At 44.2% G+C, this 13,787-nt stretch overlaps 1 protein-coding gene across 1 annotated transcript in view; it reads left to right on the top strand.

Moving 5' to 3' along the window:
- Positions 1-13,787, top strand: part of MAP3K21 (mitogen-activated protein kinase kinase kinase 21) — a 50,827-nt gene that overhangs the window by 32,004 nt on the left and 5,036 nt on the right. Inside the window, exons 5-6 of the mRNA XM_040968314.1 lie at positions 2,446-2,686; positions 11,521-11,643. Of these exons, the coding sequence (XP_040824248.1) occupies positions 2,446-2,686; positions 11,521-11,643 (364 nt within the window). The remainder of the gene's footprint in view (positions 1-2,445; positions 2,687-11,520; positions 11,644-13,787) is intronic.

Below are 13,787 nucleotides of genomic sequence, written 5' to 3'. Positions count from 1 at the left end.
ATATATATATATATCAGGAATTATATATATATAATCATATATATAATTAAATATTTATTTGCTTATTTGAAAGGCAGAGTTAGAGAGAGCGAAGAAAAAAAAAAAGAGAGAGAGAGGTTTCATGTGCTGGTTAACTCCTCAAATGGCCACAATGGCTACAGCTGGGCCAGGCCCAAACCAGGAGTCTGGAACTCCATCTAGATCTCTCATGTGGTGGTAGGGGCTGAAGCTCTTGGGCCATCCTAAGATACTTTCCCAGGGGCGTTATCAAGGAGCTGAATTGAAAGTGGAGCAGCCAGTGCTCTTCCTGGTGCTCAGATGAAATGCTGGCTTCATAAGCAGTGGCTTTCCTCACTGTACCACAATACCAGACCCTCAGCCCTGCCTCTTCATGTATCAGTGTGTTGAGGGAGGCCCATCGAGAGTCTTGCCTGCTTATATAAAAGAAGAAAATCTGTCCTAACACAGTGCTCAGTGTTCACAGATCACAGCTCTACCAGAGAAAGGATCCACAGCCACTAACAAAGTATAGCATCCTTTACAGAAATGGAGTAAGAATGCTCACTTACAGGCTGGGTATCCACGTTCTGTGTTGGAGAGCCTGAGTTCCAGTTCCACCTCTGCTTTCTTTTCTGCTTCTTTCCTGTAGAGGTAGCAGGTGAAGGCTCAATTACTTGGGTCCCTGCCATCCATGTAGAAGAGCAGGAGGCTCTTGACTGTAGCCCAATGTAATCCTGGCTGCTTCTGGCATTGAACAAGTGAACTTGTGGATGGGAATTCTCTCTCTTTGTCTCTTTCTCTCTGTTTTTCAAATGAAAAATCAAGGAACTTGAAGAATGGGCCTCTATATGATTTTAAAATTCTTTATGGAGTTCTCAAATGTACTTTTAATAACTTTTTTCTAGTAGGAATAAAAGTACTTTTTCTTGATAGACTTTCTAGGTCTCAGATTTTTCAATAATTCTAAAAATCAAATTCTGAACTTTTTCTTTAATTGGTAAGATCATGTATTAGCTGTCTCATGAGCTCTCTTGTCAAGTGATATTTTCCATACATTCCACATTTTAGTGGAATTCTGAGAAGTTCCTTGTCACTGAATTTACTTTTTTTTTTTTTTGCTTATTATTCCAGATGTTTTAATTGCTGACAGGCTTTTAGTGGACAAGCATTACATTAGCTTTGTTTCCCTTGGTGTTTTCACCAAGATATTATAATAGCCATAACAGCTGGAGCTGGGCCAATCTGAAATCAGGAGCCTGGAATTCCATCTAGTCTTCCACAAAAAGGACCAGAGTTCTTGGATCATTACCTGCTGCTCCCAGGGCACACATTAGTAAGAGGTTGGATTTAGAAGCCGAGCTGGCAATGGAGTCCAGAACTGCACACTGCAGTACGGGAGTGTGCATACCCCTCAGGTACATTTGCTATGTCAGGATATCCTAATGGCCACAGATAGGAGAAAGAACTGTTAAAATCAGGAGTCGTTTGTGATGCCTCCTTTTGAACCAGAAAAGCGACAGAGGAGAATGGAGCCTGTGTGGAGGTTTGGGTTTCATCCAGGTTAATACAATGCTAAAAGGCTCTAACTGCTTTTCTGTTTTTAAGATACTATTTATTTGAATGTTATTGTGAGGGAGGGATGGAAAGAGGATGTGAAAAGGAGAAAGAGAGAGAGAAAGGTATTCTCCATTTACTGGCTCACTCCCCAAATAGCAGCCAGGGTTGGGACTATGCAAAAATACCTCTCCCATGGGTACCTTCCACATGGGTACAGGGGCCCAAGCACTTGAGCTGTCTTCTACTATTTTCCAAGCACATTAGCAAGGAGCTGGATCAGAAATGCAACAGCTTGGGCATTAACCAACACCCATATGGGAAGCCAGCATCACAGGTGGCATGTTTACCCACGTCTTAGCCCTTGCTTGCCCTAACTAACAGAGTGCCCTCTTAGGACTGGAATGACCAGGGAGTGGAGCAGCTTCTGTCCATGCATGGGAACCCAGTGGCTGAAAGAAGGAAGGGGCAAAAGCCTGTTGCCATGGACTCAGGTCTTTTTTTTTTTTTTAAGATTTTTTTTTTTATTATTTTTTTATTGGAAAGGCGGATATACAGAGAGGAGAGACAGAGAGGAAGATCTTCTGTCTGATGATTCACTCCCCAAGTGAGCGCAACGGTCGATGCTATGCCGATCCAAAGCCAGGAGCCTCTTCCGGGTCTCCCACGCGGGTGCAGGTTCCCAAAGCTTTGGACCGTCCTCAACTGCTTTCCCAGGCCACAGGCAGGGAGCTGGATAGGAAGCGGGGCTGCCGGGATAGAACCGGCGCCCATATGGGATCCCGGGGGTGCAAGGCGAGGACCTTAACCACCGCACCACCGCGCCACCGCGCCGGGCCCGGACTCAGGTCTTTGTAGTGTGTGACCCGAGTGCTGGGCATGTTTGTGTAGGAGCTGCGGTCCAGGGAGGAGGAGCTGACGCGGGCAGCGCTGCAGCAGAAGTCACAGGAAGAGCTGCTGAGACGGCGGGAGCAGCAGCTGGCAGAGCGTGAGATCCACGTGCTGGAGCGGGAGCTGAACATCATGCTCTTCCAGCTCAATCAGGAGAAGCCAAATGTGAAGAAGAGGAAGGGCAAGTTCAAGAGAAGTCGGTTAAAGCTCAAAGACGGACATCGGATCAGCTTGCCTTCAGGTATGATTTGAGTTGTTACTGCATGAAGATGCTTCTGCCTCATCCTTTTTTCTCTCCCGCCTTTGTTGCGTTAATGATGGGAAAGCTGGGGAAGTCGTATTTTAACATAGTGCAGTCGCTGGAATGCCCAGTCTTGGTGCAGGCAGCTATCTGCACATCAGGACTAAGTGACAGTAGATTGCGCAGGAGTGTTTGTTTCTCTGCCTCCTTGTGTACTACTGAGCAGATTCATGTATTGCTGTAGATATCAGAGCCCTGAACGACATTGTGACAGCCCAGGATGCCCGAACTGGTGTTGCTGCGTCATTAACTTGCTTACTTCCACTGGGATCAAGAATGTCCTCTGGTAGCTGAGTTCATCTGGGACAGTGGTGCTATTGTCAGCATCTTCCATAAGATGTACCAAGTTCTTCTGGTATATTCCTGCTTTCAGCTAAGGAACCACAATCTTGAGTTACAAAAATAGTTCAGTCTTTGGGAAGCAACCAAAGCCATGTGTCAAAGATGACTGTATTCCTTTGGTAAGATGGTTAGGAGAAGCTGCATAGAATACAAATGCCCCTACAGTATTTTGTGATTTTTTTTTCTGATGATGGGAGTGTGGGGACAGAACAAGAGCACATAGTGTGTATATTGGTACCTGTGTTTCTGCATAGACAGGCATTGAGAGTGCTCTCTGTGGACTCGAGTGTTTTTCTGCGGTATTTATTGATGCTGTAGAAACTGGATTTAAATAACAGTCATGACAGTTCTGTATTATGTAAAGTATGTCTAAATCGTCTTGCTGGAGGCATGCTATGATGTTTCAGATTATTGTAGATTCCCTTAATTGGCTAGAAGGTTACTGGAATCTTGTGGTTCTAAGTATTCAGAATTTTTTAAAAGACTCATTTTTTTTTTATTGGAAAGTAAGATATACAGAGAGGAAGAGAGACAAAGATCTTCCTTCCATTGATTCACTCCCAAGTGGCCACAACGACCAGAGCTGTGCCGATCTGAAGCCAGGAGCCCACAGCCTCTTCCAGGTCTCCCACATGGGTTCAGGGTCCGAAGACTTTGGGCCATCCTTGATTGCTTTCCCGAGGCCACAAGCAGGGAGCTAAATGGGAAGCGAGGCTGCTGGGACACAAACCAGTACCCGTATGGGATACCGATGCATGCAATGCAAGGACTTTAGCTCCTAGGCTACAGTGCCAGGCCCCAGCATTCAGTATTCTTTTTTGATCGTTTGGTGTGATATGCTGGGTAGAGGCCGTAGGTGCTTTGTGCTTTTTGTCTTCTATCCATCTGGAAAGAGAGAGGGTATTTTCCCAGGTTCTTCTCTGATGTTTGTGTAAGGTGCCAGCTGTTGTGAATGAAAACTAGACTATTTTATTTATGATAGTTCTACTTTTAAGCCTAGATAATAGATAATTTCTTTGTAAAACTTTTTATTGATTTATTTTTAAGGGCGAGTTATCTCTTAAGGCAAAGAATCTTCCGTTTGCTGGTTCACTTCCCAAATGCCTGCAGCAGCCAGTACTGGGCTCAGCTGAAAGCAGGATCCAAGAGCACCATCTGGGTCATCCAGCTTTCTTTGCTGCTCTCCTAGGCACATGAGGAAGGAGTTAGATGGCAAGTGGAATGACCAGGAGGCCAGGCAGTGCCCACATGGGTGCCCCCTGATAGGCAGTGGCTAAAACTACTATGGCACAACACCAACTGCAACAAACTTGTGAGAATGCTGGGTTGAATTTTCTCCTCTGGCACTCAGCCCTATTAGTTGTCTTTTCTCTGTATTGGGACTGCATTATGATAATAGTATGCAGGGTTTCCCTTGGATGCTTGGGAGGAAAGAGTAATAAGAAATCTTAATGGGAAGGAAAGTGAACATACAAAGAAACCAAATCAATAATTCCAATGGTTCTTTCTTCTTCCGTGTAGTGGCTAAATATCTCAGGATTCCTAAGGTCACATTTTTAACAAAAAGATGTATTTTATTTTTATTGCAAAATCAGATATACAGAGAGGAGGAAAGACAGAGAGGACAATCTTCTGTCCGATGATTCACTCTGCAAGTGACTGCAACAGCTGGTGCTGTGCCGATCCAAAGCCAGAGCCAGGAGCTTCCTCCAGATCTCCCACGTGGGTGCAGGATCCCAAGGCTTTGGGCTATCCTTGACTGCTTTCCCAGGCCACAGGCAGGGAGCTGGATGGGAAGTGGAGCTGCCATGATTAGAACTGGTGCCCATACGAAATCCTAGCATGTTCAAGGTGAGGACTTTAGCTGCTAGGCCATTGCGTTGGTCCCCCTAAGGTCACATTTTAACTCTTGGTTTTCTTCTCAAGCATTCCTTGGCTAAACAGACTAAATATGTTAGTTTTTGCCAGATTTTTAAAAATAGTCATTTTGTACTATTTGGATTTATCTCTTTGTGAAAATGGGTGGTGCATTTTAAGAGTAAATATTTATTTAATTGAAAAGCAAAGAGAAGGTGAGAAAGAGACAGAGGGGATCTTATCTGTTGGCTTACTGTGCAAGTGCCTGCAGCAGCCGCGGCTGAGCCAAGCCAGAGCCCAGATCTGAGAATTCACTTGTGATTTTCCTGATGGGTGACAGTGATGCAAGTACTTAAAGCCATCACCTGCTGCTTCACTGGTGCGTACTTGGAAGCTGGAATGAAGAGCAGTGCAGGGACTCAAACCCAGCTCGTCCAATCTGAAATGTGGGTGACTCAAGCAGAGTATTAACTGCTGTGCCAAATGTGTCCTGGAGCAGGATATTTGCATTTTACATTGATTTACTTTGTAATACTCAATAAAAGGTTCCAGCTAATGCAAAACTACAACATTCTCTGTTATTATCCATCATGAAGGAAATGGAACGGTCTTCTGGAATTAGACCTGAGAATTCTTGCCACAAGACGGTGCTGCATTTATTTTACTGTTGAAACTAAACAGTAAAACACTTTTCTCTCATTTGAGGCTTCTAGCTCCTTGCATCCTCCCACACACACCCCTCATAGATTTACTTGTAGAATATCTCAGACTAGCATTGGCATTCAAGAAGGAACATGAGAACTATGGAAATACTTTGTTGCATCCATTATTGTCATCTGCTAGGGAATTCTTTGGGTTATCATGTTCCATTTTTGTATAATACTGTCAGGACAGGCATTTGTCCGGGTGGTTAGGATTCCACTTCAGATAATCACATCCCGTATTGGAATATTGGAGCTCAAGTTGCAGCTGTGTTCCCAGTACCAGCTTCCTGCTATCATACACACTAGGAGGCAGCAGGTGGTAGTGACCCAAGTACTTGGGCCCAAGTATTTGGGCCTCTGCCACCCACTTGGGAAAATCAGGATTGATTCTGAGTTCCTGTCTGTTGTACGCCTTCGAAGAACGAGCCAGTGTTTTGGTGCCCTCTCCTGTGGTGACACCTCCTTGATAGGTAGATGTCCTGCCAGACTTCTTGGACTGCTCATGCAGGGTTTGGCCTTGTACCTAAGTAGCCCAGGGAAAGCTCAGAAGCTCACACAAACTGGTCTCCTGTGTTTGCGCCTACAGATCTTCCAAAAACGTATCAAGTGTAGATAATTAGATTCATTTTTAATTTTGCCATTGAGAATCATTGATGCTTTTTAATCTTAGGAGTATTTGTAACTATGATGGCTTTTGACTAGAAAACCCAAATGCAGTCATGTTTCTGTTGGAATTCTTTCACGGCTGTCCTCTAGATAAGGAAGATTAATGCTTGATATCATCTAAGATCTCTCTCTGTATTTTTTTCTGAAGACTTATTTAGTTTTATTGGGAAGGGAGATCAGATTTATGGAGAGAAGGAAAGACAGAAGGATCTTCCGTCCACTGGTTTATTCTCCAAGTACAGCAATGGCCAGAGATGAGCCAATCCAAAGTCAGGAACCGGGAGTTTCTTCTGGATCTCCTTTGTGGGTGCAGAGTCCCACAGCTTTGAACCATCCTCTACTGCTTTCCTAGGCCATAAGCGCAGAACTGGATGGGGAGTGGAACAGCTGGGACATGAAATGTTACCTATATGGGATCCCGGCAGTTGCAAAGTGAGGATGTAGCCATAGAACAATTGTGATGGGCTCTAGAAACTATATTTTTACACGCTACCTTTGTGATTATGATCATAGTGGAGATTTTTATTCTTTGACCATTTTACTCCCTCTGTGTTGTGTTTGTTTTAGACCAAAGTTATCACGGTAAGGCATCTAAGAACAAGGCAAAAAGAGGATTATAAAGACTCCAAAAGGTGGCATTTGTGTAAACCAGAGGCATGCTAACCTCAAAGACCTGTAAAAATGACCTGCCATGAGGAGAGTGAGAATGAATATGCTCAGAGGGACTGAGCAGATGTCTCACAGAGGTGCTGTGGAGGAAGGCCCACTGGTCTACCCAGGCGATCCTTCCCACCCAGGCCCCTTAGGATTGTTTATGAAGTGTCTCCATTTCCCCTAGGCTTTTGCCTCAAAGCCTGTCACCAGGGAGCAGTTGCCATTAGCAAATAACTTTTAAAGCTTAATTAATTTGAAAGGCAGAGTTTGAGAGAGAGAGAGACAGACAGAGAGAGGTATCTTCTGACTGCTGGTTTAGTCCCTAAATCACAGTAGCCAGGGCTGGACCAGACCAAAGCCAGGAACATGAAATTCCATCCAGGTCTTCCTGTGTGCTGATGGGCTTACTATTCTATTCTCTGCTGCTTGCACAGGCACATTAGTAGGGAGCTGGATCAGAAGCAGAGCAGCTGAGACTCAAAGCAGTGCTCATATGGGATGCAGGAGTTGCATGTGGTGGCTTAATGCACTGCACCATCATGTCTGGCTCAATTTGTCTTTGACACACTATGTCCTAGTTCTTGGACTGCCTTATGCTGTGAACTGAAGGGTCTCTCCTGCTGTGAAAGTTATCAGGGAATTGCTTCTATATGTAACAACAGCTTCTATATGTAACAAAGGCTGGTTAAACCTTTATATGTCGTTTCCATCTAAATAGTTTTCTTTCTTTCATAGACTGTTTCCTCTATACTACTCCAGATCCAGGCCTCACACCCTCCTGATCTGATTTCCTGTGTCTGTTCTGCTTTAGCTGCTATGCCCTGACAGTACTTCCTGGCCTCCACCTAGTGGCTGGAGGACATCTCCCGGCCGATACTTCCCTTCCATTTGCCTTGCCTTCCAGGTCACGTCCTCACTGCTCTCTGCGTCTCAGCAGTTAACTTTAAGCACCAGTTGGATCCTGTAGATAAACCTTGGCACAACTTTCTCATTGAACAAATACTTGAGGCTCTACAGTGTACCAAGTATGAGGGTTTATGATTAAATAAATATGCCCTGTGTACTCAGTGGACTTAAAATTTTAACAAAGAAACTACTAATTCCTCAAAGTTTCTTAAGCTCCTTCTGTGCAAGGTGCTGTCCAGTCTGGAGCTCGACCCGGTCTGACAGCCACTGGAAAGGTTGCTGCCCCTCTGGGTCTGACATTATATTGGGAGGGGCTGACCTTCAGCTGATGATTAAACCAGCGCTCATTTACTTGCTGTAATGATTAACTGCAGGGAGGGAATAGTCATATGACAGTGATTAGCACAGGGATGTAACCTGGCCTAAGGCTTTGTAAAGAAGTAACAGTTCAATTGAGACTTGACCTGGGAAGTTTCCAGACACAGAGGGAGGAGGAGGAGGACAGATGGAGGGCATATTCAGAAAAAGCTGAGTTTTTTCCAGGAAATGAAGACCAGTGCGGTTTTCACCTGGTGTAACAATGAGCCCAATCCTGCTCTGTTATGAACAACTCATGAGTTAAGAATGGTTTTTACACCTGCCAAGACTTGAAGGAAATCCCATGAAGGATAATATTTCATGTCTCCTGACATCATGTGAGATTAAAACTCCGGTACCTGTAAATAGTTTGGTTGAAGACAGTTTGTTTTTGTGGAGTGGAGGGCTGCCTTGTCCCCATATCAGCAGAGCTAGGTAGCTGCAACAGAGGCTATAAGCCCTGCAAGTGCCTAAAATAGCGCTTTAGATCATGGCATGTTGGAGGAATGCTGGCCTTTTGCTTAGAATCCGAGGAGTGGAGAGAGAATAGTTTAGGGTGAGGTTGGAACAGCAGCAGGAATCCTGACTCAGATTTGTAGAAACAGAGGCTGTTCCAGTATCAATGAGAAGCCTTAGAAGGAGTGCAAACCAAGGGTGACACAGTCAGCTATGCACTTTCAAATACACCTGGATGTTGTGAGATAGACTTGAGGGGCCAAATACAGATGCAAGAAGTTGGCCAGAAGGGATTCTAGCATCCTGGCCATGAAATGGTGATGGCAGTATAGATGGAGAGGAGCTAGAATAGCATTTATTACATCCTAAGTCCTTGGTTAATGTCCTCTTCATAGCTATCCTGTGAAATAGGAGTCAGGATGGGGGATCTCCCGACCCCCCATCTTTGTAAACTAATGTATTGAGATTTTAAAAAAAAAGATTTATTTATTTTTATTGGAAAGGCATATTTACAGAGAGAAAGAGAAAGAGAGAGGAAGATCTTGCGTCCACTGGTTCACTTCTCGAGTGATTGCAATGGCTGGAGCTGAGCCAATCTGATGGCAGGAGCCAAGAACTTCTTCTGGATCTCCCATGTAGGTTAGGGGTTCAAGGGCTTGCCCCACCCCACATTGCCTTCACATGCATGTTAGCACAGAGCTGGATTGGAAGTGGAGCAGCTGGGGCTTGAATTGGCACCCATATGGGATTCTGGCATTGCAGGCAACGGTTTAACTTGTAACACTACAATATCGAGTCCTAAATAAGCGTTCTATGTGCAGATTCAGATAAGCTGTACAAAGTGATGAAAATGTATTCAAAAGGTGAGAAACTGAGCACACACACACACACACACACACACACACACACACACACACACATACATACCTGTCCTGAATAGTCAGTGGCCAGATTACCTGAAAAGAGAAAGGGTGGGAGAGGGAAAAGGAGGGAGGAACATCTGCATAACACCTCCTTCCTGGTCTGTGGTGGGAGAGAGAGATGGAGAGCCCCTCCAAATTGTGGACCTTCTTTGTGAGAGGGGGTGATGTCTCTATATGCATGAAGCCACCTGGGAATTACATGGCAGTACAGTTCCCTTGTGGAGCTCAATATCCATATTTTTGTGGTGTTTCTCTGTAGCCCCTTTAAATCTTGGATGAAGCATTTGCATCCTGGCTAAAAGGGTCTTTTGATTGACAAATAGGAGCAGAGGGGACCTATGGGGACTTATGATGACATCTACTTCAGCAGACATACTACCTACCTACCTACCTTACCTACCTACCTATTATTAATAGAACTGAGATTCAAATCCAAGATTGTTAACTCTAGAACCTGGAATATAGACATCTTTTGTGTAACTAGAAATATGCATTACAGATTTGTGTGTATTGTTTGCCTGATGGATACTTAGGGACAGGAAGAAGGCGTATTTTCTGATGTCTACCATAAATAATTGGATAGACGATTTTGCCTCCCAAATTCTCACCATGTTCATCTCAGGTACCTAGTGAGTCATTTAAGTTCTTTAAAGTATAATTTCCAAAGAAGTAAATGATAGCTCTCTTGCAAATATGAAATGAATATGTGTCAAAGATTTTATTCAACTCATTCATTAGAGAGGAACCAGATAAAACTGGTTCAGATGAAACTCCGAGGTGTTAGATGCTTCTGGGCAGTTCAATCAAGAAGTGTCAGGATGAGATTGTTGGGTGATACACAGACCGGCTGAGTACTCAGCGTGGCAATCAACCATAACCTTTAGGCCTGTGTTTTTCACCAGACATAAATTATTTGCATCATCACCAGACAAAACCTACAAGTTGATCCCTGTTCCTGATGAGTTGTAAAAATAGATCGGTCAATAGAAAAGCAAAGGTTAAGCTTACATTGTGCTGAAAAGACAGCCGGTAATTTCTTTTGCTGATGTTCAAGTTTAGAATAATTTTCCTAATAGTTTACCACATTTTCCTAAGCTCTGTCATTTTTCCATCTGGTAATATTACTGTTTCTTTCATGTATTCCCGTATTGTAGTAAGACGATGGTAGCTGTTGTTTGTAGAATCCCTTGTCCACACAAGGCTTTTTTACCTACATTTTCTGTTGTTACTGTTGTTGTTTGGTAGAAAGCTAGAGAGAGTAAACAAGCTCATATTTCACTGTTCACTCCATACAGCAGCTAGGGCTGGCCCAGGACAAGAGCCAGAAAATGGGGACATAGTCTGAGTCTCCCACCAGGGTGTCAGGCCCTCAGTCATTTTAGGCATTGCTGTTGTATCTCAGGGTCCACATGAGCAGGCAGCTGAAGTCGTATTCAAACACAGGCACTGCAAAGTGGTGTGCAATATGGAATTCTAATGACCAAAGTAACCCTGTGAAATACTTTCTGCATTTCCCAGGTTTAGAGACAGGCTCAGAAGAGCTCTTGGCTGGGTTAAGGTCCATAGTTTATTGGGCATAAAACCAAGGATTTTGACATTTTGTTTTTTATCTATGACAAATAGCTTGCTGTTACCATTTTCCTCTTAGAAGAATGTGAAATGTCACAAGGATCCGATACTGTTTCATTTCTGTATATGTGTGGGTCTCACTTTACCTACTCTGTAAGCTGTGAATTTGTCATTGATTGGAACCATGAAGTGAAGATAAGAAACCAACATAAGAAACAGAGTCTGCAATACATGTTGTAGCTGTCATCTGGCCTTTTTTGGTTTTATTGCTCTATGCCAAAGATACGGAACGACTTAAAACAATGAAATATCAGTTCTTACCTTTTTTCATGTCCAACAGATTTCCAGCACAAGATAACTGTACAGGCTTCTCCTAACCTGGACAAACGGAGGAGTTTGAACAGCAGTGGGTCCAGTCCGCCCAGCAGCCCCACGATGCTGCCTCGGCTCCGGGCTATCCAGCGTAAGTAGTCACCTGTGCCACAGAGGACTTCTGAGTTCACTTCAATTTCTTGACATGGAATTCAATTAAGCAGATGTGTTTCTGTGACAGGTCGCAAGTAAGCATGTGACATTTAATAGGCACCAACATCTGTTTGGAAAACAACCTGTGGTCTTAAATCGTTTTGTCCCATGTTCTTAATGCTCAGCACCTGTGATTCGATCCTGGGTGCTATGACTGCTCTGGGATTGACGAGGGATTCATCACTTCTTGAGACATTTTGTTAAACAGTTGCATATGAAACTAACCTGAGCCAACAATAACAGAAGTTGCTTATATATGGAGATTTTGAGAGGTGAGCCTAGGAATTTAGGAATACTTTAAATAGTTTGTTCTTAGAGGTATAACTTTAGTCTGCTTTAGGTTTGACCAACATAATACTTCAAAGCCTCAGGTAGTATTTTGGGTTTAGAAAGAATGTTGAGCCCAGAGGACACAATGCATACCACTCATTTTCCTGGCACCAAACCATTTAGTCTGAGATGAAGTAAAGGTAGTGATTTTTTTTTTGAAAGGCAAATCCTGGTTAACAACCCTTCTCACCAGCCCTGGCACGCTGAGCAGAAAGACCGATGAATCTGTATGGAGGTCTACTGCATCTGGTGACGGGCCTCTGTTAACCATAGTCATTGCTCATTGAGAAAATGACCTTTCTCCCTCAAGCTTCCTTTTCTGCCCCTTTACATGCATATGTGGAGAAGACAGCACCTTAAGGGGGCATTTTCTATTGAGGGCTGCACTTGTTTTCTCTTTTGGAGATGAAAACCTGGACCCCAGCTGAGAGATTCACTTTTGTGTTTGGCAAGCTCCTGACAGCAGTCTCCTTGTGACAGGAGGCTGGGATCTAAAGAGGGTGCGGTTCTGGAACTCCAAGCACTGTCATGCCTGTTACCGCTGACGTGTCACTCTGAGACTGTGTTTTCCATAAGCCATACTTTGTACCTTGCCTTTGCCCAGACAGGGTAAGGACTTAGTTTAAGGAGCAGAAATGGGCATTGGGTTTGGTCCCGTGGCTCTGGCACAGCTCAGATGGTCTGTTTGTCCTTGCCCAGCTACTTCTCTACCGTCTCCTCCATTCTCAGTGCCATTATATGCTGCCTTTGGGAATCCCACTGTATGAAAATAGGGAGTGGTTGGGCACGCCAAGATTTGTTTGTGTGATTTTAAGCGAATTCCAGCCCTGTAGCATGGAGACAAGTCCTGCATCTGTTCTCAGGAGTAACACATAGAACATTCCAATCCAGACCTTGCGCACAGGACCAACTTCCCATGCAGAAGCAGAGAATTCACAATCTCTACCCCCAATCGTGGTCATCTTTGTTCTGACCAACATCTTGGGTGCTGCCAAACTGCCTCTTGCTCATGCCGGAGTGAGCCCTTCATAGTGGACTGTGACTGCCAGAGCTACTCTGGGGTTGAGGCCCAATCTGGCCCTACCCCGTGACCTGGGGCAAATTGCTTAACCTCACAGCTCCTCACCCTCTCCTCCTCCCATCCCCCAGATCATAAAGGCAGAAACTTTGTTTCAGTCCTGGCACCTAACACGATTATGACAACAATTAACATCCTACAGTACATACTGTACTGTTGGCACTCTTCTAAGTGGATCCCGTGTACAAATCCATGGACTTCTCATGGTGGCTCATCCAGCTCGATACTCTAGTGATCCCCAGATGAGAAAGAAGACAAAACTCAGAAAATTATTCAATAGTAGTTTAAGTTTTTTTTTTTTTTTTTTTTTTTTTTTTAAGGAAGGTAGAGAGAGAGGGAAAGAGAGAGATCTTCCATGTCTTTGTTCACTTCTCAAATTCCTGCATCTAATAGGCTGGGTCAAGTTGAAGGCAGGAGCTGTGAACTGAGTGTGGATCTCCATGTATGTGGCAGGGACCCAGCTACCTGAGTGATCCACCTGTTGTCCACTGAGTGTGCATGAGCTGGAAGCTGGAATCAGCTGATCATTATTGCAGCCCACACTGAACCCAGGCGTTCTCATGTTGGATGAGAGGGTCTCTGTGGCATCTTAACTCTGTGCGAAAGGCCCAACTGTATTTTCAGATTTCAGAAGACAACTGCAGGCAGTCTGCTGTAATGATTAAACAACATTG

Source organism: Ochotona curzoniae, unplaced genomic scaffold (assembly GCF_017591425.1).
Source record: "Ochotona curzoniae isolate NIBS_2020 unplaced genomic scaffold, NIBS_Ocur_1.0 scaffold_4683, whole genome shotgun sequence".
Taxonomy (NCBI): Eukaryota; Metazoa; Chordata; class Mammalia; order Lagomorpha; family Ochotonidae; genus Ochotona; species Ochotona curzoniae.
The sequence above is the reverse complement of the archived record's forward strand: the minus strand, read 5'-3'. Positions and strand labels throughout refer to the sequence as shown.